We start from the raw sequence: 24,314 nt of genomic DNA on the forward strand, positions 1-24,314 counted from the left end.
TTCCTACTGTGTGTGTGGATCGGGGGGATCTTAGGGACCTAATCGACTTCTTTTCACACTAAAGACATCAGACAATGGGACATACTGACTGACCAGTCTAGGTTGAAAGATAGGCAGCCTTACCCAGAACACAACATCAGCAGCTGAGAAGGTGTCTGAGGTCCCCAATTACATATCCCAAAGAGTTTCTTACTTCTGTTTCTGTCGTTTCCCCTCTGTTCCAGATGGTCATCATTTATCCTCTGTTCTTCTGGACTGTTGCTGTGGGCTCTTCTCATCTTAACTGTCCCTCCATACCACCCTCCACACTGCTGCCAGAGCAGTCTTAAAAATATAAACTGGCCCTATTACTCCCGCTTAGAACCCTATAGTGATGTATCATGGCCTTTTTGAAAAAACTAGACTTTCATTACACATACAAGTCCCTTATGTTTTTTCGTTTGTTTATAGACAGGGTCTCTATTGTCACCCAGGCTGGAGTGTGGTGGTATGATAATAGCTCACTACAGTCTTGACCTCCTGGGCTCAACTGATCCTCCCACCTCAGCCTCCTGAATAGCTAGGACTACCAGCATGCTCCACCATGCCTTGCTAATTATTTTTTATACAGATGGAGTCTCACTATGTTGTCCAGGCTGGTCTTGAACTGGCCTCAAGTGATTCTCTTACCACAGCCTGCCAGAGTGCTGGAATTGTAGGCATGAACCACCATGCCTAACATAAGGCCCTATTTAAACATCTTTTTAAAACTTGTAATATGTATATTATCTTCTCCCATTATAAAAAATAAAGAGAAATTAAACTGTAACTCTACCATTTCAACATAGAATCAGTCTTACCCCTTCCAAACCTTTTCCTTTTCCGTGCATGTATTGATCTTTTCTTGTTTTTTTAGATGAAGTCTCGCTCTGTTGCCCGGGCTGGAGTGCACTGGTGCAATATCAGCTCACTGCAACCTCTGTCTCCCAGGTTCAAGCAATTCTCCTGCCTCAGCCTTCCGGGTAGCTGAGATTACAGGTGCCTACCACCACGCCAGGCTAATTTTTGTATTTTCAGTGGATGGGGTTTCACCACATTGGCCAGGCTAGTCTCGAACTCCTGACCTCAGATGATCCACCCACCTCGGCCTCCCAAAGTGCTGGGATTACAGGCGTGAGCCACTGTGCCCGGCCATATTGATCTACCATTTTTATTTCCTGTTACACTGTGTTCAGCTATCTTTAGCCACCTTAAATTCCCATGGATGAGTTTTCATAAACTTTTTTAGAATAGATTTAGATTTACAAGAAAGTTGCAAAGATAATACAGAATTTCATGGATGAGGTTTTTATATTGATATGTAATAGATGTATGTATTTTCAGAGTACATGTGATAATTTAATACATGTATGTAATGTATAAAAAATCAGAGTTATTGGGATATCCATCACCTTAATATTTATTTCGTCTTTATGCTAGGAACATTATTTGAATTATTCTCTTCTACCTATTTTGAAATGTACAATAGATTAACATTAACTATAATCACTCTTCTGATCTATCATAGGTCTTATTTCTTCTGTATTTGTGTCCACTAATCAAACTCTTTATCCTCACATCCCCACTACCTTTCCTGGCCTCTGGTAACCACCAATCTACCTCCATCTCCATGAGATCCACTTTTTTAGCTCCCATATGTGAGTGAGAACATGTAATATTTGTCTTTTCTGTGCTTGGCTTAGTTCAGTTAACACAATGACCTCCAGTTTCATCCATGTTGCTGAGAATGACAGAATTTCATTCCTTTTATGGCTGAACAATATTCCATTGTGTATATGTACCACATTTTCTTTACCCATTCCTCCACTGATGGGCACTTAGGTTGATTCCATATTTTAGCTTTTGTGAGTAGTGCTGCAATAAACATAAGAGTGCATATATCTCTTTGATAATGTTGATTTCCTTTCTTTTGGACACATACCCAGTAGTGGAATTTGCTGGATCACATTGTAGTTCTATTTTTAGTTTTTGGAGGAAACTCCATACAATTTTCCATAGTGGCTGTACTAATTTACATTCCCAACAACTGTGTGTAAGAGTTCCTCTTTCTCTGCATCCTTGCCAGCATCTGTGAATTCCTGTCTTCCTGATAGGAAATTTTAAGTGGGATGAGGTGATACCTTGTTGTGGTTTTGATTTGCGTTTCTCTGATGATTAGTGATGTTGAGCATTTTTTCTTATAGCTGTTGGCCATTTGTATGTCTTGAGAAATGTCTATTTTGATCTTTTGCTCCACCTCCTTTTTTTTTAAGAGATGAGTTCTCATTATGTTGCTCATGCTGGAATCAAACTGGGCTAAACAGTCTTCCTGGGGCTGGGCTTAGTGACTGAGGCCTGTAATCCCAGCACTTTGGGAGGCTGAGTAGGTGGACCATCTGAAGTCAGGAGTTCAAGGCCAGCCTGGCCAACATAGTGAAACCCTATCTCTACTAAAAATACAAAAAATTAGCCGGGCATGATGGTGAGCACCTGTAATCCCAGCTACTTGGGAGGCTGAGGCAGGAGAATCACTTGGACCCTGGAGGTGGAGGCTGCAGTGAGCTGAGACTGCACCACTGCACTCCAACCTGGGTGACAAAGTGAGATTCCATCCCCCCACCCCACCCCCCAAAAAAAGAAAACATAAACACCGCCTGCTTCAGCCTCCTGGATAGCTGGGACTATAGGCAAGCATCACCACATATGGCTTTGCCCATTTTTAGATAGGATTATTTATGTTTTTTTTTTTGCTATTGAGTTGTTTGAGCTCCTTGTTTTATTTATTCTGGTTATTAATCCCTTATCAGATGGATAGTTTGCAAATATTTTCTTCCATTCTGTGGGTTGTGTCTTCACTTTGTTGATTGTTTCCTTTGCTGTGCAGAGCTTTTTAGTTTGATATAATCCTATTAGTCTATTTTTGCTTTTGTTGCCTGTGCTTTTGAAGTCGTATACAAAAAAATTTTTGCCCAGATCAATGTCTTGGAACATTTCCCCAGTATTTTCTTCTGGTAGCTTCGTAGTTTGAGGTCTTAATTTAAGTCTTTAATCCATTTTGATGTGATTTTTGTATATGGTGAGAGATAGAGTTGAGTTTCATTCTTCAGTTTAGGGCTATGCAGTTCTTCAAGAATCATTTATTGAAGAGATTGTCCTTTCCTCATTGTATGTTCTTGGCACCTTTGTACTTTCGGTACTGACTAAAATGAGTTGGCTGTAAATGCATGTATTTATATGTGAGTTTTCTATTCTGTTCCATTGGTCTATGTGTCCATTTTTATGTCAGTACCATACTGATTGGGTTACTATAGCTTTGTAGCAGATTTTTAGGTTGGGTAGCATCATGCCTTCAGCTTTGTGCTTTTTGCTCAGGATTGCTTTGGCTCTTTGGGGTCTCTTGTGGTTCCATATAGATTTTAGGATTTTTTTTTCTATTTCTATTTCTTTGGAGCAGCAGTCCCTAATCTTTTTGGCACCAGGGACCGCTTTTGTGGAAGACAATTTTTCCATGGACGTGGGGGGGATTTTTTTTTTAATGGTATGAACCATATTTATTGAAAACATTATTTCTCACCTTTCTCAAATTGAAGACTGCAAAAAATAAGAGCAGTGCTTTAATGAGTTGTCATTAACCTTGAGAGCAGTGGCGCTGCCTCTCCACGCTCTGGGTACAGTGGAAACCGTGGCTGGTGCGTGCCACATCTATCCCACCTCGCTTTACAAAACAGTTCTGATGTCACTATCGTGGCCGGGCGCGGTGACTCACGCCTGCAATCCCAGCACTTTGGGAGGCCGAGGTGGGCGGATCACGAGGTCAAGAAGATCGAGACCATCCTGGCTAACATGGTGAAACCCCGTCTCCACTAAAAATACAAAAAAAAAATTAGCTGGGTGTGGTGGCGGGCGCCTGTAGTCCCAGCTCCTCTGGAGGCTGAGGCAGGAGAATGGCGTGAAGCTGGGAGGCGGAGCTTGCAGTGAGCCGAGATAGCGCCACTGCACTCCAGCCTGGGCGACAGAGCTAGACTCCGTCTCAAACAAAAACAAAAACAAAACAAAACAACAAAGTATCGTACATGACATTTACCTTAGAAAAAGATAGCTGAATGTAGGGATGGGGGATGGTTTGGGGATGAAACTGTTCCACCTCAGATCATCAGGCATCAGATTCTTGTAAGGTACGCAGCGCCCTAGAACCCTCGCATGGGCAGTTCACAACAGGGTTCCAGCCTCTGTAAGAATCTGGCACCACCACTGATCTGATAGGAAGTGAGCTCAGGCGGTTATTCTCACTTGCCCACCGCTCACCTCCTGCTGTGCATCCTGGTTCCTAACAGGTTACAGATGGGTACTGGTCCATAGCCCGGGGGTTGGGGATCCTTGCTGTAGAGAATGCCATTTGTATTTTGATAGGGATTGGATTGATCTGTAAATTGCTTCAGGTAGTGTTGTCATTTTTTTTTTTGGTTGAGACGGAGTCTCCCTCTGTTTCCCAGGCTGGAGGCTGGAGTGCAGCAGCTCACTGCAAGCTCCGCCTCCCAGCTTCACGCCATTCTCCTGCCTCAGCCTCCCGAGTAGCTGGGACTACAGGCGCCCGCCACCATGCCTGGCTAATTTTTTTGTATTTTTAGTGGAGACGGGGTTTCACCGTGTTAGCCAGGATGGTCTCGATCTCCTGACCTCATGATCCGCCCGTCTCGGCCTCCCAAAGTGCTGGGATTACAGGCTTGAGCCACCGCGCCCGGCTTCTAACAGTCTTTTTCATGGAGTCTTTTGATTTTTCAATATGGATGAGTTTTTATATCTTACTTTTGTATCCTTTTCTGGGAATTATTACCTGCTCAGGTTTGGCAAACTTCTACTCTTCTTCAAGATTCAGTCTTGAGTGCCACTCCTGGGCGGTGTTGTATTATCCAAAGATTAGGAAAAAATGCATGCTTACATGCCAGCAAAGCAGAGCCATCAGTGTTTATGAGGCAAGAAACAAAAAAGAAGCCTTGCAGGCTGTGGGAAAAGCCAGAACTTTGTAGTTTTGTTTGGTTTTTGAGACAGGGCTTGCTCTGTCACCCAGGCTGGAGAGCAGTGGCAAGGTAATAGCTCACTGAAGCCTCCATCTCCTGGGCTCAAGTGATCCCCCAACTTCAGCCTCTGGAGTAGCTGGGAGTATAGGCATACGCCACCATGCCCAGCTAACTTTTTTTTTTTTTTCAGGCTTCATTCACTTTATTTTTCTTGTATAAAAACCCTATGTTGTAGCCACAGCTGGAGCCTGGGTCCACTGCAGGGAGACTCTGGTGTGGGTCTTGACAAGGTGGTCAGTGATTTCCTGATAGGGAGACTTGGTAAATACAGTCTCCTTCCAGAGGTCAGGGGTCAGGTAGCTGTAGGTCTTAGAGATGGCATCAAAGGTGGCCTTGGCGAAGTTGTCCAGGGTGGCAGTGCAGCCCCGGGCTGAGGTGTAGCAGTCATCGATACCAGCCATCATGAGCAGCTTCTTGGGCACAGGTGCTGAGACGATGCCAGTGCCCCTGGGTGCAGGGATGAGGCACACCAGCACAGAGCCGCAGTGGCCTGCCACCTTGCAAGGGACAGTGTGGGGCTTGCCCATCTTGTTCTCCCCGTAGCCTCTGCGCACGGGGACAATGGAGAGTTTGGCCAGGATGATGACCCCACGGATGGCGGTGGCCACCTCCTTGGAGCACTTAACACCCAGGCCGACTTGGCCATTGTAGTCCCCGATAGCAACAAAGGCCTTGAACCCGGTGTGCTGGCTAGCACGGGTCTGCTTCTGCACCGGCATAATTTTCAAAACCTCATCTTTGAGAGAGGCACCCAAGAAAAAGTCAATGATCTCAGATTCCTTAATGGGCAGGGAGAAGAGGTAGATCTCCTCCAGGGACTTGATCTTCATGTCCTCGACCAAGCGGCCCAGCTTGGTGACGGGCATCCACTCGTTATCCTTGGCCTTGCCTCCGCGAGCTCCGCGGCCTCGGCCATAGCCCCGGATGCCACTGCCGAAACCTCCGCGGAAGCCACCGCAGTTCCCCATCCCAGGGCCACCAGGGCCTCCAGGTCCCCCTACTGCACCGGCGTCATCCACCATTTGGTGTTTTCTCGGAGAAGAAGCACTTTTTTTTCTCTTTCAAAATTTGTAGTAGAGACGAGGTCTCGCTATGTTGCCCAGGTTGGCCTTGAACTCCTGTTCTCAAGTGAACCTCCCGCCTTAGCCTCCCAAAGTGCTGGGATTACAGGCATCAGCCACTGTGCCTGGCCTGTAGTTCTTCTTTAATCCTATGTTTTAATTAATTTTGAATTATTTAGATGTCCTTGATTAGTCTTTCCTTCCCCTCAGTCGTCAGGATCTCTCTATTGTTTCCATTTCCTTACACACTTGTTTTCTACCACTTGGCCTGAACCCTTCAAAAAAGTCAGTATTACAAAAACTAAAACCAAATAGGCAGGAGGGCTTTTGTAGATTAAAATAAACTAGAGACAGAACCAAATGCAAGTGTGAAACTTGACTGGATCTGAATCAAAACAAGCCCCAAATATAAAATCAATTTGGGGGGACAAATGGAGAACTTTAAATATGGATGTATATTAGATAATATTGAATAATTAATGTTAATTTTCGTAGCTGTATTAATAGTATGATGGTTATGTAGGAGGATGTCCTAATCTTAGGAGATGCATGCAGATGTATTCCTGTTGTCTGCACTTTATTTTATTTTGTTTTTGAGACGGAGTCTCTCTCTGTCTCCTAGGCTGCAGTGAAGTGGCGTGATCTCGGCTCACTGCAACTTCCGCCTCCTGGGTTCAAGCGATTCTTCTGCCTCAGCCTCCCTAGTAGCTGGGACTACAAGCACGTGCCATCCCGCCCGGCTAATCTTTTGTATTTTTAGTAGAGACGGGGTTTCACCGTGTTAGCCAGGATGGTCTCAATCTCCCAAAAACGCTGGGATTATAGGCGTGAGCCACCGCGCCCTGCCTGCACTTTACTTTCAAATGATCCAGTGAGAATGGAAAAGTTTGGGCACTTTGAGAGAAAGAGAACACAAGCAAATTTGGCAACATGCTGAGACTTACTGAATCAAGGTAATAGCCATTATTCAACTTTTTTTTTTTTTTTTTTTTTTTTTTAAATTTGAGACGGAGTTTCGCTCTTGTCCAGGCTGGAGTGCAATGGCGCGATCTTGACTCACTGCAACCTCTGCCTCCCAGGTTCAGACAATTCTCCACCATGCCCGGCTAATTTTTGTATTTTTAGTAGAGACGGAGTTTCACCATGTTGCCCAGGCTGGTCTTGAACGCCTGACCGCAAGTGATCCGCCCGCCTCAGCCTCCCAAAGTGCTGGGATTATAGACATTAGCCGCCCCGCCTTTTAACTTTTAACTTTTTAACTTTTTGATAGGTTAAAAACTTACAAAAAACGTGGATAGAGGGGGTCTGTCTTGCCCACTACACCGATATGGTTAGGTCAGGTCAGGTTAGGTTAGGTTAGAACCCGACATTCTGCTCTGTACTTCCTAGCCATTCACTCGCTTCAAGTGCTCTGAAATGTAATTTAAAAAATTATAATTGGAATTCTTTTGGTCACTTCCTCTTTCTCTCTTCACTCCTCCCCTTTCCTCCTGATTCTTCCTTGAGGCGCAGCCACCTGAGAGAGGCTTCTGTCCCTCGGCGGTCTCCGTAAGTAAGTGAACCGTTATTGGCTGGAGGGAGCTGACGTCTGATTGTTGCGCGGTCACATTTTTCCGAGGAGCGCAGATTCGCATTCCCAATTTTAGGTGGCAGTCCCAACTCATACTATTCGGACAGATGGCACAGAAACCGCTGCGCCTGTGAGTGACCGTGAATGGAAGCCTCTCTCTTTCTGTCTCTTTCGTGTGTGTAGGTGTCGACACGGGTGGGAGTCTTTCCCGTGACAGGAAGGGAGAAGGAAAAGGCGGAGAGACACGGGGCTGCTGGGGAGCTTAGGTGATGTCTTTTCCTGGCCGAGGCTGGCCTCTTTTCCTGACTTTTTTCGCTTCTGAGGGAGTTTTTCTTGGCGACGCTCGTTGGGAGAGGCGGAACCTCCCAGAGTTAGGCCTCCTCCATCTTAGGGGGCAGTCTTGGCCTCTGACACATCCTTTCCCCTTCGTTTTTCCTGTCCCCATATATTTAGTCACCAAATACTCTTAGCCATTGGGCCCACTGATGGGCCCTGGGCAGTGGTGGACAGAGTAGATAGGGACCCTTCCCTGGCGCACTTCTTTTTGCGGGGAGGAGGGGCGCGGGTGGTGGCTTCATTCAGCAAGTATTTATTGAAGAATTGCAGGTGTGCTGGACGGTGTGCTAGGTGTTGCAACAGATGGAGTTCCTGCTTTAACCAAGCCTATAGTCTAGAGGGACAGGCACTAAAGAATTCAGATAATGGGCCGGACGCTGTGGCTGAGGCAGGAGAATCGCTTGAACCCGGGAGGCGGAGGTTGTAGTGAGCCGAGATCGCGCCACTGCACTCCAACCTGGGCGACAAAAGATACTCCATCTCAAAACAAAGAAAAACCAAACCAACCAAACAAACAAACAAAACAAATAATGGCCGGACGCGGTGGCTTATGCCTGTAATCCTAGCACTTTGGGAGGCTGAGGTGGGCGGATCACTTGAGGTCAGGAGTTCGAGACCAGCCTGGCCAATGTGGTGACACCCTGTCTGTTCTAATACACACAAAAAATTAGCCAGGCGTGGTGGCGCGTGCCTGTAATCCCAGCTGCTCAGGAGGCTTGAGGCAGGAGAATCGCTTGAACCCAGAGGCTGAGGTTGCACAGTGAGCCGACATTGCACCACTGCACTCCAGCCTGGGTAACAGAGCGAGACTCAGTCTAAAAAAAAAAAAAAAAGGAATTCAGATAAATGTGAAGTTACCATAGTGAGAGGGCCAGGCGCAGTGGCTCACGCCTGTAATCCCAGCGACTCTGGAGGCCGAGGCAGGAGGATTGCTTGAGTCGCGGAATTCAAGACCAGCCTGGGCAGTATAGCAAGGCCCAGTCTCTACAAAAAAATACAGAAAAAAAAAATTAGCTGGGCGTAGCGGTCCCAGCTAATTGGGAGGCTGAAGCGGGAGGACCACCTGAGCCTGGGGAGGTCGAGGCTGCAGTGAGCTGTGATCATGCTGCTGCTCTCCAGGCTGGGTGACAGTTTGAAACCTTGTCTCAAAAAAAAAAAAAAAAAAAAATTGCAATAGTGGTAAATTTTGGGAAGAAAAGATTCATGGTTCTGGGAGAGTGCATAAGAGGCATGTTTGGCTTAATGGTAGGAGTCAAGAAGGCTTCCCGAGAAAGTTAGGATTGAGCCTTGGGAAATAGAGTAATCCATTGCTTAACAGCAGAGTTATGTTCTGAGAAATGAGTTGTTAGGCGATTTCATCATTGTGCGAACATCTTTGGTGTACTTACAGAGACCTAGATGGTATGGCTTCCTATACACCTAGGCTAAATGGTGTAGGGCCTGTTGCTCCTAGGCTACAAAGCTGTACATCATGTTACTGTACTGAATACTGTAGGCAATTGTAACACAACGGTAAGTATTTTTGTATTTAAATATAGAAAGGGTACAGTGAAAATACCTGTCCGGGTGCGGTGGCTTACACCTGTAATCCCAACGCTTTGGGAGGCCGAGGTGGGTGGATCACCAGAGGTCAGAAGTTTAAGACCAGCCTGGCCAACACGGTGAAACCCTGTATCTACTAAACATACAAAAATTAGCCGGGCATGGTGGCAGGCACCTGTAATCCCAGCTACTCAAGAGGTTGAGCCAGGAGAATGGCTTGAGCCTGAGAGGCGGAGGTTGCAGTGAGCCGAGATCACACCACTGCACTCCAGCCTGGGCCACAGAGTGAGACTCTGTCTCAAAAGAAAAAAAGAAAATACTGTATACAGGGAAAAAAAAGGGTATACTCGTGTAGGACACTTATCATGAATGGAGTTTGCAGAACTGAACGTTTCTCTGAGTTAGTAAGAGGTGAGTGAATGTATTACTTTACACTATTGTAGACTTTATGAATACTGTACACTTCACCTATATTAAATTTATAAAAACACTATTTGTTTTCAACAATAAACTTTAGTTTACTGTAACTTTTACTTTATAAACTTTAAGTTTTTTTTGACTTTTTGATTTGTTATAACACAGCTAAGATGCAAAACACATTGTACAGCTGTACAGAAATATTTTCTTTATATCCTTATTCTACAAGCTTCTATTATTATTTTTTCTTTTTACCCTTTAAACTTTGTGTTTTTTTTGGAGACAGGGTCTCACTGTCGCCCAGGCTGGAGTGCAATTGTGCAGTAACGGCTCACTGCAACCTCAACCTCCTGGGCTCAAGTGATTCTCCCACCTCAGCCTCCTGAGTAGCTGGGACTACAGGCACAAGCCACTACACCTAGCTAATTTCTGTATTTTTTGTAGAGAGGGGGTTTTGCTATGTTACCCAGGCTGGTCTTGAACTCCTGGGCTCAAGTTATCCTCCTGCCTCAGCCTCCCAAAGTGCTGGGATTACAGACATCAGCCACTGTGCCTGGCTTTAAACTTTTTTTGTTGCAAACTAAGACACACACACACATGAGTCTAGGCCTGCACAGGGTCAGGATCATCAGTATCACTGCTGTTCACCTCCATATCTTGTCCCACTGGAAAGGCTTCAGTAGTAATAACATGCATGAAGCTGTCATCTCCTATGATAACAGTGCCCTGTGGAATGCTTCCTGAAGGACCTGCCTGAGGCGTTTTTACAGTTAACTTTTTTTTTTTTAAATACGTAGGAGTATACTCTGCAAAATAACAGTAAAGAGCATACCATACTAAATTTTTTTTTTTTTTTTTTTGAGACGTAGTCTCACTCTTGCCCAGACTGGAGTGCAGTGGCGCAATCTCGGCTCATTGCAAGTTCTGCCTCCCGGGTTCACGCCATTCTCCTGCCTCCCTCCTGAGTAGCTGGACTACAGGCGCCCGCCACCACGCCTGGCTAATTTTTTGTATTTTTAGTAGAGATAAGGTTTCACCGTGTTAACCAGGATGGTCTCGATCTCCTGACCTCGTGATGCGCCCACCTCGGCCTCCCAAAGTGCTGGGATTACAGGCGTGAGCCACCGCACCTGGCAATAGCATACTAAATATTATATATATACGAGTAACATAGTTGTTTATTATCATTATCAAATATTGTATACTGTACATAACTGTATGTGCTACACTTTTTATAACCACCGGCCCAGTAGGTGTTTATACCAGCATTACCACAAACAAATGAGTAATATATTGCACTGTAATGTTACAAATGGCTAGACATCACTAGGTGATAGGAATTTTTCAGTTCCATTATAATCTTATGGGACCACCATCATATATGTGGTCCCTTGTTGACCGAAACATTGTTATGTGCACATAACTGTATTTTTGTCTTTAACCTAAAAGGGTTATTGAAATGCTTAAGAATGCCTTGGCATGATCAAATTTTCATTTTGGAAAACAGTTCTGTTTGCAATGTGGAGAACAAATCAGAGCCAAAGTAGAGAACAGTTGGGATTAGGTGGAGTGATGACAGAGGAAAAGTTTAGGGATTAAAGTTTATTAAGGAAGTAAAATCAACAAGGCTTGTGATGGTTTAATTGTGAGTGAAAAGGAGTTGGCCCTGTTGGGTCATAGATTTCTATCTTTGTTCAGTGAGATAGAGAACACTGGAAAAGGGCCCAGATGAGGAGATGAGGCACCTCATGATGTATAAACTGGGCAGTGGATCGCCCAGAAACAATGATAATTCCATGTGACAACTGCTGTGATGGAAGAAATGCAGGATCCTATGGGAACACTAGAAATTGGTAACTGGCCGGGCACGGTGGCTCACGCCTGTAATCCCAGCACTTTGGGAGGCCGAGGCTGGCGGATCACGAGGTCAGGAGATTGAGACCATCCTGGCTAACACGGTGAAACCCCGTCTCTACTAAAAATACAAAAAATTAGCCGGGCGTGGTGGTGCGTGCCTGTAGTCCCAGCTACTCGGAGGCTGAGGCAGGAGAATGGCGTGAACCCGGGAGGCGGAGCTTGCAGTGAGCCGAGATGGTGCCACTGCACTCCAGCCTGGGCGACAAAGTGAGACTCCGTCTCAAAAAAAAAAAAAAAAAAAAGAGATTGGTAACTGATAGGTACTAGAAGGCTTCCTAGAGGAGGTGGCACTCAAAATATAAATAAAAGTCCTGTTAGTTTATGACAGAGCTTGCTCTGAAATGCTGTAATATGGTTTTCTGAGGTTTTGAGAAGGGGATGACTTCTGAGTCAGCCAGCAAGGCTTCAGAAATGTGCTAAACCTTGAAGGATGGGAAAAGCTTAGATTCAGGATGGGTAGGGTGGAACTACCCTAGGGAATGACAGAGGCAGAGAGTAATCAAATTGCCAGTAAGTAAGGTTTCAGTTAAGAAAACTTGCAGAAAGCATTAGAAAGATGACAGGTCAAGGCCTGTGGAAAGCTGTGGTTCTGTAGGCAGTGGGAAACCTCTTAATGTTTTGAGAAAAGGACATTAAGCTGACGACTTTATGTAGGATGGATAGGAAGAAGAGAAGGCATTAGAGGAAACATAAGTGTATTTTCTGCTTGGAATCTAACACTAGATTCATTGTATTTTTCTCTGATTCTTCCTCTGCCATAAGAAGGGGGTGGGGTGGAGTGGAGTGGAGGTTGCAGTGAGCCAAGGTCGTGCCACTGCACGTTAGCCTGGGTGACAGAGTGAGACCCTGTCTCAAAAAAAAAAAGAAAAAAGTTTGGCGAGGTGGACAATAAAAGCACGCCAGAAAGACACACTCACAAAACAATTAAATTTTAATATTTCAAGATGAATTAAAAGACATTAAGAAAATGATATAAGCCATGGAAAAACCATATAAATCAGAATTAGAAAAACTCAGAAATGAGATGATAGTAAAAGTCCCTTCATAACCTAGGGCCAGTTTACCTTACTGATGTCAGCTCTTGCCATTTTCTACTTCCTGCCCCATAACACCTGTACCTCCTGTTATAGCCCTTTTCTTACAAATTTATAACGATTAGAGTGTTTTCCTTTCCCTGATTATAAACTCTTTGAGTCTTAAACTGAGTCTTCCTCCACCTTGTACTGCTAACATGTTCATAGTATACTTGGCATATTGTACTTAGCGTATTGTAGCTGTCCAGAGTCTGTTTATCAAATGAATGAAGCCCTGTACTAAGATAGGAGGAGTCAAAATAAAAAGGATAGAATGAATGTGAGATGTCTGGAAAAAGGGATTGATGGGACTTGGTGACTGGATGGGATATTTTTGACTCTTGTTGAGCGTGTCAGCCATAGACATGTCCACAAAACTTAGGAATGAGGAGAAGAAGCTGGCTCAATCGTGGAGTAAATGATAAGCTAAATTTTAGATATCGCGAGTGGGAGGTGTTGGTGAGACCCTCAGTGGATCTGCCCAGTGGTTTATATGCCCTGAACCTTGCAAGGTAACTACAGAGAGACTAGATCATGTATCTATCTAATCCAAAAGACTAGTATATACCAAATCTGGCAGGCCCATTTGTTTCTTGAATTGCTATAATGTTTATCTGTTTGTTTGCAGCTTGGCTTGTGGAGATGTTGAAGGAAAGTTTGATATTTTGTTCAATAGAGTTCGAGCAATTCAGAAGAAAAGTGGAAACTTTGATGTAAGATGTTTGTTTTTACTGAATTTAATTTTACCTTTGTAGTCACACGTAAAAATAAAGTTTGCACTCCTTTAGGTCTTGATTGAACATATACCATTTTTGTTAAATTGAGTTCCCTTCATGAGCATAGGAACTTAGTAGCTACTGAGTGGTTGGGGAGGGAGACCTATTTACTATTTACTATTGATCTTTATATTTTTTGACTTTGAATCTTGTTACTTTATCACTGTACAAAAAACTGAAAACAGACTAGCAACACTTCCCTAAGTGATTCTGACCCCTGGGTTTGGGAAGCACAGATCTATTTCATGAATGTGGTGAGGATTAAGTCAGGTAACATATATACCAATGCATCACAGGCTTAAAAGCTCTATATGAATGTTGTGTATGGTTGCCAACTGGACTGTAAACTCTTAAGAGCACAGAAGAGAGTATTCCAAGTATGAGGATAATTTGTTCATTGGGTTAAAGGTTGAGTAAAGACAACAGTCAGGAAATGTGTTTTTTATGCCCCGTATTTCTCAGAGTTTCTAATATTTTAAGTTTTTTTTTTGTTTGTTTCACATGGGGATCTTTAGAGATCTATTTCTATGTGACTGTATATTCCAGGGAAGGATATGTGGAGAGAGCCATGAGTGTCAGAGTGGGACTGGGAATTTGAGGAGTCCTTGAATTCTAACATCTTTTAAAAGTTTAGTTCCTTGACTGTAACATGAATTTGACAGCCAAAAGCCAAAACTTAATAATTCATAGAATTAACAGTTGCTGCTAAAGAATTGTATATTGAAATCTGCAAATTAATTAAGAATAAACTGATTTGAAACTATTGAATAACTAGTTAAATATTACTATCAATTATGTACTGTTTGATATTTTAAAATCTCATATATCTGTTTAAAAAACTCATTTTAGCTGCTGTTGTGTGTAGGAAATTTCTTTGGCTCCACCCCAGATGCTGAATGGGAGGAGTATAAGACTGGCATCAAGAAAGGTATAGAAATTATTTTTATTTAACATACAATTTCTAATAAAATTTCAAGGGCCACAGTTCCTGCTGAGTTGTTTTTCATTATTTAGGAATTTAAGAATAATTTTCAGTATTTAAGAATTTAAGTTGTTTTTCATTATTGAGACTATCCCGGTGCGGTGGCTTACGCCTGTAATCCCTGCACTTTGGGTGGCTGAGGCAGGCGGATCACCTGAGGTCAGGAGTTCGAGACCAGCCTGGCCAACATGGTGAAACCCTGTGTCTACTAAAAATACAAAAATTAGCAGGGCATGGTGGCGCATGTCTGTAATCCCAGCTTCTCGGGAGACTGAGGCAGGAGAATCACTTGAACCGGGAGGCAGAGATTGCAATGAGCCGAGATTGCGCCACTGCACTTCAGCTTGGGCGACAGAGCAAGGCTCTGTCTCAGAAAACAAAACAAAACAAAAAATAGTCAAGCTACAAGGTTGGGTGTAGTATATCCTTAGTGGATAGCAGTTCCACATTTAGGATTGCTAAATATGGGGAATGTGAATGCATGGACGTTTACTTTTGCTGTAAATATTTTTTCTATAGAGAGGCATATCTCAAGTTCTAAAGCAGATCTGGTAACTATATGGTGTCATGTCTGTTTTCCACACTAGCTCCTATTCAGACATATGTGCTTGGTGCCAATAACCAGGAAACAGTAAAATATTTCCAGGATGCTGATGGATGTGAATTAGCTGAAAACATTACTTATCTGGGTAAGCTGATACTTGTTACATTTGTGTGTGTGTGTGTGTGTGTGTGTGTGTTTTTTGAGACGGAGTCTTGCTCTGTCACCCAGGCTGGAGTGCAGTGGCGCAATCTTGGCTCACTGTAACCTCTGCCTCCCAGGTTCAAGTGATTCTCCTGCCTCAGCCTCCTGAGTAGCTTGGATTACAGGCGTGTGCTACCATACCTGGCTAATTTTTTATAGTTTTAGTAGAGACGGGGTTTCACCGTGTTAGCCAGGATCATCTTGATCTCCTGACCTCGTGATCTGCTTGCCTTGGCCTCCCAAAGTGCTGGGGTTAGAGGCGTGAGCCACCGTGCCTGGCCGATATTTGTTGTATTTGTAATGAACATAATATAGTGTTCTCAGGAATTAGTGTCCCAGGAAATTTTTGGCTAGATTTTTCAGTGATTACAGCCTGAGATAATGGGGTTTGGAGGGTTTTTTTCCCAAAGTCTGTATATGTGCTGCTATGCCTTTAGGACAATACCCTTAGGACAGTGGCATTTTTCCTTTATTATTTCTACCACTTAGCCCCAATCTCGTTATGTTCCCACAACCCAGTACACACTTGTTTAGCCAACTAGAGGGATAAACTCCTTGTCTACAGTATATGGGATACTTAAGGTATAAATTATGTTCACACAAAGGAAATTTCATGTATGTGGCCTTACCATACAATCTTGCTGGATATATACAGCTTACTTGTTAATTAGGCTCCCAACTATTTACTGCTCTAGGTTTCACTCTAAGGTTTTGGCAACTCACATTTTTAGTGCTGTTCTTTGGGGATTTTTTACTTTTTTTTACTCTCCTTTTTCTGGTTCCAGGTACACTCTTCAGTTCCAGCTTAAAGTTGTTTCCTCCACAGTCCTCTGTATTGCTTTTAGTGACTCTTTCAATGTCTGGCCATTTTCAAAAGCACTGTCAAATTTTGCTTTTGTTTCCCCCCCACCTGCTGGCAGTCTGCTGCCTCTTAGATCATTCAACTCCTTTTTTTTCTTTTTTTTTTTTTGAGATAATGTCTCGCTCTGTTGCTCAGGCTGGAGTGCAGTGGCGTGATCTCAGCTCACTGCAACCTCCAACTTCCTGGTTCAAGTGATTCTCCTGCCTCAGCCTCCCGAGTAGCTGGGATTATAGGCATGCGCTACCACACCCAGCTAATTTTTATGTTTTTGGTAGAGACAGGATTTCAGCATGTTGGCCAGGATGGTCTTGATCTCCTGACCTCGTGATCCGCCCGCTTCAGCCTCCCAAAGTGTTGGGATTACAGGCATGAGCCACTGTGCCCGGCTTTTTTTTTTTTTTTAATTGACTCTACTATTCTTCACATTTCCTCTTTATTGGTCTTATTTCTCTAGAAAGCTTCTTCATTTTCTTTGCTGTAAATGTCTTCTCTCTCCTTCCCCATCATAGTTCATCTTGGCCTTTAGTCTCTGTTTGGCTATGGCCCTCCTGTTACCAGTCTTATTTTGTTCTAATCCTATGGGACTTCTTTAAGCAAAAATTGAAGGAAGGACTTTATTTGTTTTGTTGTTTTAATATGGAACTCTTCATGAATTTGCATGTCATCCTTGTGCAGGTGCCGTGCTAATATTATCTTTATCTTTCCAGTTTTAGTATATATGCTGCTGAAGTGAGCACTGTTTATTTTTAACTACACATGTCAGATACACATTTTGAAATTCTGTTGTTGTATATTTTAACATGGGTCTGACATGCAGTTCTTGGTGTAGTCTGTAGATTTGGATTAAGGGCATTACTATAGATATTTGGCAGCCATTTTACTATATGAATTTAGTGTCAGGAGTGTAAAGAGCAGCTGAGGTACTTGGGTTACTTCTGTGAAATAGATTTTTTGGATCCAGTAGGAGGATCAAGCAAAGAACTTGGTAGTGAACATGTGATAGTGAGCTTGAAGTACTGGTAAGACATCCAACATATAGTTGGAAGTGAGCGTTATTATTATTATTTTTTTTGAGATGGAGTTTTGCTTTTGTTGCCCAGGTTGGATTGCAATGGTGTAGTCTCAGCTCACTGCAACCTCTGCCTCCTGGATTCAAGCGATTCTTCTGCCTCAGCCTCCTGAATAGCTGGGGTTGCAGGTGTGTGCCACCATGGCCGGCTAATTCTGTGTTTTTTAGTAGAGACAGGCTTTCACCATGTTGGTCAGGCTGGTCTCGAAATCAAGGAATAAATACAGTCAGAAGGGAAGCAGGTAGATGATAGTACCTTGGTGGGTGGGGATGGTATATCTTCATCTTGGGGGTAGGAACAAAGACATAAAAGTGCTTAGAGGACTGTTCAAGAGGTAAAGATATTGTCAACTTCAAGGAATCTAAGTGAAGATAACATAGTTTCAGGAGAACATTGGCAAATATAGCGTGACCTTTGAGAGAGTGATGGGAGAGGGAAACTGATTGCAGGGGCTTAAGGAACTAATAAAGTAGGCTGGGCACGGTGGCTCATGCCTGTAATCCTAGCACTTTGGGGGGCTGAAGTGGGCAGATCATGAGGTCAAGAGATTGAGACCATCCTGGCCAACATGATGAAACCCCATCTCTACTAAAAATGCAAAAATTAACTGGGAATGGTGGCGGGCACCTGGAGTCCCAGCTACTCAGGAGGCTGAGGCAGGAGAATCACTTGAACCCGGGAGGCGGAGGTGGAGGTTGCAGTGAGCCAAGATCACACCACTGCACTCCAACCTGGCGACAGAGCAAGACTCCATCTCAAAAACAGAAACCAAAAAAAAAAAAAAAAAAAAAAAAAAAAACCAAAAAGCAGGTAAAGCACTTAGCATGGACTGCTCTTCAGAAGTTCAAAACTGAAGACGAGGAAGTTTCTTAGTATGTGTGTTCATTTTGGATGGGGATGATTGAGCATGTTTTTTTCTGAACAGAAAGCGCCAGCTGTGTAGACTCAGTAGATGAAAGGGAGGTGAAAATTGATGGTGCAAGGTCTTGAAGGCAACAGGAGGGAATAGAAACAAGGCCACAAGCCAGGAATAACCCTAGAAGAGAGTAGAGTCTTTAATTTTTCCTAAACACTTGCTCTTTCCAAATGTTTTCCTTCACTTGGAAGTTGCTACCTGCTCCCAAGTAGCTGGGACTACGGGCACACGCTGCCATGCCTGGCTAATTTTTTGTATTTTAGTAGAGATGAGATTTCACCGTGTGCATCTTTTCTAGACTGTAGCTTCCTTAGAACTGTATTTTCTTCTCATTGCCTTTTCCTGTGTCCTGATGTCTGCATTTAAGCCCATGTAGAGTCTTTTCTAGAAGGCAGAAAGCCTTTTTCCTAATCTTCTCTTCTTAGCTTTTTCTAGTAATATTTGTAAGGCACCTGGTGTAAACATACTGGCCCGTGGGCTCAGTAGCCTCCATGTAGGGCTGTTTGTATTTACTGAGCAGGAATATTGTAGGTAGCCATTCACCATTGATGCCTAGCAGCCAGAAGGGAGTTGCTGGAGAGTTTACACTTCAGATATGTAAAATGGCAGGGACATAGGAGAGTCGTGGGAGATTCATCCCCCTATTGATGGCTTTTCATTCTACAATTTTGACTAAAATTTGTTCGTTTTTCTTTGAACCCAGGTCGTAAAGGTATCTTCACTGGAAGCTCGGGGCTGCAGATTGTGTACCTCAGTGGCACAGAGTCCTTGAATGAGCCAGTACCAGGTTATAATTTTAGTCCCAAGGATGTGTCTTCTCTGAGAACGATGCTGTGTACAACCTCCCAGTTTAAGGGTGTTGATATCTTGCTCACATCCCCGTGGCCCAAGTATGTGGGGAACTTTGGGAATTCTTCTGTGAGTAGTACTTGTTCAGTTGGAATTTCTAAAAGCAAATTGCACTAGCTTGAGTTGGGCCTTTTTTCTTTTCCTGTTTATATTGAGTATTTTAGCTCTTGGGTACTTTTTTTAAGAAGTCTTTTGTGAAAATTTTCAGGATTCTAAAAGCTGTATCAACTGACCAAAGCAAAAGTTAATTTCATGAAAGTGTGCTTCATAGATGAGACTGCTGAAATCTTAGTTATAAAGGATTTTTTTTTTTATATTCTCTGCTTCAAGTGCCCTTTCCTAAGCCTCTTAATGTTTTGAGGCTTCATTGATTTTTTATTTTTTTGAGATGAGTCTCACTCTGTCACCCAGGCTGCAGAGCAGTGGTGCAATCTTGGCTCACTGCAACCTCCTCCTCCCGGGTTCAAATGATTCTCCTGCCTCAGCCTCCTGAGTAGCTGAGATCACAGTCACAGGCATGCGCCACTGTGCCTGGCTCTTTTTTTTTTTTTTTTTTTTGAGATGGAGTTTTACTCTGTCACCCAGGCTGGAGTGCAGTGGCACCATCTCTGCTCATCACAACCTCTGTCTCCTGGGTTCAAGCAATTCTCCGGCCTCAGCCTCCCAAGTAGCTGGGACTACAGGCGCACGCAGCCATGCCTGGCTAATTTTTTGTATTTTAGTAGAGACGGGGTTTCACCGTGTTGCCCAGGCTAGTTGTGAACTCCTGAGCTCAGACAATCTGCCTGCCTTGGCCTCCCAAAGTGCTGGGATTACAGGCGGAATTTTTTGTATTTTTAGTAGAGATGGGGTTTCACCATGTTGGCCAGGCTGGTCTCAAACTCCTGACCTCAAGTAATTTGCCCACCTCAGCCTCCCAAAATGCTGGGATTACAGGCATGAGCCACCGTGCCCAGCCTAATTTTTGTATTTTTAGTAGAGAGGGGGTTGCCCAGGCTGATCTTGAACTCCTGGGCCCTAGTGATCCACCTGACTTGGCCTCCCAGAGTGCTGGGATTACAGGTGTGAGCCACCATACCTGGCCAGATTTTAATATTTTATGAGTAATCTTGAAAAGGATGGTATACCAGGAGTGACAACTATCATGGGGAGTGAAATACTACACTGGTGGTAGTAAGCCTAAGGAATATTTTGAAAAGGTTATGTGTGAGGACAGAAAACATTGGCTGAGCTTCATTGAAGGGAAATGTAAGAATGCATTTGGGGACAAATCTCCATGGATGGATTCAGGATTATCAGTGATGATCCAGAAGTGGAGCCTGTACACCACCCCTTGCCAATTTCAGCACCATGTGTCCATGACCAAAAAGGCCAACAGGATACCAGGCATTATCAAGGAGGATGCTCTCTTCTTTTTTGACAAACCCGTGGTTACTCTTTACCTAGAATACAAGGGGTAGTGCTGGTTGGAGCATAAGGATATAGCAAAGCTAGGGAAGATCTAGAGAAAGGCTGCTAAAGTGATGAAGGAAGAGAGAAAGACACATGTGATGCTCTGTAAGGAAGGATGAGAAAATGAGGCCCCTTCGTCTTGCGGGGAGCTAAAAATTGATTTTGATCAAGGCTTATAAATAACCATACAGTATATTTATGGAGGAGAAAAGTATAGTTCACCAGTCCCTAAGATACTAGGACCGACCTCAAAGCTAATTCCCTGCCCTTCAGCAGAAACCTGAAGGAAACAAGCATAAGACAAAAGGAAATTCCTGCTTTACGTAGTGGAAAACAAACTTGGTTAGCTTATTTCCAAGTAATACCTTCTCTTAGAATACAGTTCATAAATAATGCTGTGGGTGAGAGATCACTTAATTGGTTGTTAACAGAATCAGAGGTGTTCTGGGAACAAGAGTAAGTTTGGGCAAACTTCATGTTACTTAAGAAGGGTGTGGTTATGCCCTTCCTGAAACTGCTGCTTCCTTGACTCACGCAAAATAAAGGATTATATGCTCATGATGAAGTCCTTGAGTACTCTATATCAGATATTCTGTGGATCCTAGGAGCCCTGAAACGTAGCTTTTCACTTTGATTTTCTGAATTGACTATGACTCTCTGGACCTGTGAACTGCAGATGCAGTACAAACAAACTAGAGGCTGGGTGTGGTGGCCTACGCCTGTAATCCCAGCACTTTGGGAGGCCCAGGCGGGAGGATCATGAGATCAGGAGTTTGAGACCAGCCTGACCAACAAGGTGAAACCCCGTCTCTACTAAAAATACAAAAATTAGCTGGGTGTGGTGGCATGTGCCTGTAATCCCAGCTACTAGTGAGGCTGAGGCAGGAGAATCGCTTCTCGAACCCAGGATGCAGAGGTTGCAGTGAGCCGAGATCGTGCCACTGTACTCCAGCAGCCTGGGTGACAAAGCAAGACTCCATCTCAGAAAAAAGAAAGCAACGGCCGGGCACGGTGGCTCAAGCCTGTAATCCCAGCACTTTGGGAGGCCAAGACGGGCGGATCACAAGGTCAGGAGATCGAGACCATCCTGGCTAACACGGTGAAACCCCGTCTCTACTAAAAATACAAAAACTAGCCGGGCGAGGTGGCGGGCGCCTGTAGTCCCAGCTACTCGGGAGGCTGAGGCAGGAGAATGGCGTAAACCCGGGAGGCGGAGCTTGCAGTGAGCTGAGATCCGGCCACTGCACTCCAGTCCGGGTGACAGAGCGAGACTCCGCCTCAAAAAAAAAAAAAAAAAAAAAAAGAAAAAAGAAAAAAGAAAGCAACTAGAAGCCCAGTCTGTGGGCTCCAGAGGGAGAGCTTACTTTCCAAAAAAGGTTTTAATTATGTTTTGGGTATTGATATGGAGGAGTAACCTTTTAATCTCTGGCTTCCAACAGTTGTTCCTATTTCTACATTCATAATAGTTCAGCTCCCTTATTTAAGATTTTTTCTCTGATTGCCATATGTGTGAAATTCACTGTGCAATTCCTTCTGCCCACATTTGTATTCATGTATAAATTTCAAAGCCATTTCAAAATGTCTTATTATTTATTTGCATTTCTTGATAACTTTTGGTCTGTATGGATGACTAAGTTTTTGTTTACTAGGGAGAAGTGGATACCAAAAAATGTGGTTCTGCTTTAGTTTCCAGTCTTGCCATGGGCTTGAAACCAAGATATCATTTTGCTGCTTTAGAAAAGACCTATTATGAGAGGCTTCCATATCGGTGAGTAGCATTTCATTCTCTTTGGCTTTTTGAAGAATTTGCCATGGATCTTCTTTTTTTTTTTTTTTTTTTTTTTTTTGAGACGGAGTCTTGCTCTGTCACCCAGGCTGGAGTGCAGTGGCCAGATCTCAGCTCACTGCAAGCTCCGCCTCCCGGGTTCACGCCATTCTCCTGCCTCAGCCTCCCGAGTAGCTGGGACTACAAGGCGCCGCCACCTCGCCCGGCTAGTTTTTTGTATTTTTAGTAGAGACGGGGTTTCACCGTGTTCGCCAGGATGGTCTCGATCTCCTGACCTTGTGATCCGCCCGTCTCGGCCTCCCAAAGTGCTGGGATTACAGGCTTGAGCCACCGCGCCCGGCCTGCCATGGATTTTCTATATAAACTTCTCTTGTTCGTTTTTAACCATATAACGTCTTGGTTCCATTTGGTTACTCAGACAGTGAAAGAAGTGACTCTCAAGTGATTCATCTTCTCTGAGTTTGTTCCCTAAGTTGAAATCACTTTGGAATTCCTTCAGTTTCAGAATCAAGAACTTGTATCAGTTTTTTCCTTTTCAGGGCCAGGCATGGTGGTGTGTGCCTGTAGTTCCAGGTACTTGGAAGTCTGAGGCAGGAGGCTCGCTTGAGCCCAGGAGTTCTAGGCTATAGTGTGCAATGACTATGCCTATAAATAACCACTGCACTCTAGCCTGGGCAACATAGGGAGCCCCATTTCTTTAAAAATTTTTTTACCACAAATAAATATGAGATAATACATATGTTGATTAGCTTGATTTAGCCATCCCACAATATATACACATTTCAAAACAGCATGTTGTATACCATAAATACATACAATTTTTAGTTGTCAATTAAAAGTAAATGAGAAGGAAAAATAAAAAAAATTTTTTTTTTGTCTTTTTTTTTTTTTTGAGACGGAGTCTCACTCTGTCGCCTGGCTGGAGTGCAGTGGCATGATCTCGGCTCACTGAAACCTCCGCCTCCTGGGTTCAAGCGATTCTCCTGCCTCAGCCTCCTGAGTAGCTGGGATTACAGGTGCGTGCCACCAGATCCAGCTAATTTTTTTTTTGTATTTTTATTAGAGATGGGGTTTCACCATGTCAGTCAGGCTGGTCTTGAACTCTTGACCTCATGATCCGCCCACCTCAGCCTCCCAAAGTGCTGGGATTACAGGCATGAGCCACTGCGCCCAGCCAAGAAAATATTTTTTTTCTTTTTTTTATTTAGCACTCAGAGGTGGAGTTTTTATTTTTTTAATTTTTATGGGTACGTAGTAGGTATATAGAGGTCAAGTTAATTCTTTAAGAAAGAATATATTGCCAAGAAAACCAGTGTTTTACAAGTGAGCGAGTTAAGTAAAAGCTCAGAATTATCTTCACCGATGAAGGGCATGGATTATCCTTAAAATAACTTATTTCTCTTCTTTTTTTACAAAAGTAATATACACTTGTTGCCAGTTAAAAAAATGTAAGTGAGCAAGAAGAGAATACCCCCCTTACTGTAATCCCACACCCTAATGCAGGATCATAGGTGATACAGCTTTTTCTGTTAAATCTCCATATATGCATTCCAGAAAAATGTCTTGTTCTCTAAAAATATACTGCAAAAACAGAAGTTTTGGGAACAAGCCACTCAAAACATACACAGTTCTTAAGAATCTGAATACAGTTTTTCATAGAACATATGAAAATGGCCAATAGGGCTGGGCACAGTGGCTAACGCCTATAATCCCGGCACTTTGGGAGGCCAAGGCAGGCAGATCATGAGGTCAGGAGATCGAGACCATCCTGGCTAACACAGTGAAACCCTGTCTTTACTAAAAATACAAAAAATTAGCCGGGTATGGTGGCGGGCACCTGTAGTCCCAGCTACTCGGAAGGCTG

General features: G+C 43.6%; 1 protein-coding gene and 1 non-coding gene across 7 annotated transcripts in view; one reads left to right on the top strand and one right to left on the bottom strand.

Annotated features, from left to right (window-relative positions):
• The first annotated feature begins 6,950 nt into the window (after positions 1 to 6,950).
• Positions 6,951 to 24,314, top strand: part of CWF19L1 (CWF19 like cell cycle control factor 1) — a 36,884-nt gene continuing 19,520 nt past the window's right edge. For 2 of the 6 annotated variants that reach the window (XM_010356088.2, XM_010356089.2), the window contains exons 1-6: positions 7,745 to 7,857; positions 13,641 to 13,725; positions 14,638 to 14,716; positions 15,358 to 15,459; positions 19,067 to 19,281; positions 22,314 to 22,432. In XM_010356088.2, the coding sequence (XP_010354390.2) occupies positions 7,835 to 7,857; positions 13,641 to 13,725; positions 14,638 to 14,716; positions 15,358 to 15,459; positions 19,067 to 19,281; positions 22,314 to 22,432 (623 nt within the window). In that variant the 5' untranslated portion in view covers positions 7,745 to 7,834. Of the gene's footprint in view, positions 7,111 to 7,679; positions 7,710 to 7,744; positions 7,858 to 13,640; positions 13,726 to 14,637; positions 14,717 to 15,357; positions 15,460 to 19,066; positions 19,282 to 22,313; positions 22,433 to 24,314 lie in introns of those variants that run through there. The other 4 variants (XM_030940193.1, XM_030940196.1, XM_030940194.1 and 1 more) reach the window with 4 other exon arrangements.
• On the bottom strand, positions 17,008 to 17,114 carry LOC115900519. The gene has a single exon (XR_004060203.1). It is a non-coding gene; the product is annotated as a U6 spliceosomal RNA (small nuclear RNA).

Source organism: Rhinopithecus roxellana, chromosome 11 (assembly GCF_007565055.1).
Source record: "Rhinopithecus roxellana isolate Shanxi Qingling chromosome 11, ASM756505v1, whole genome shotgun sequence".
Classification (NCBI taxonomy): domain Eukaryota; kingdom Metazoa; phylum Chordata; class Mammalia; order Primates; family Cercopithecidae; genus Rhinopithecus; species Rhinopithecus roxellana.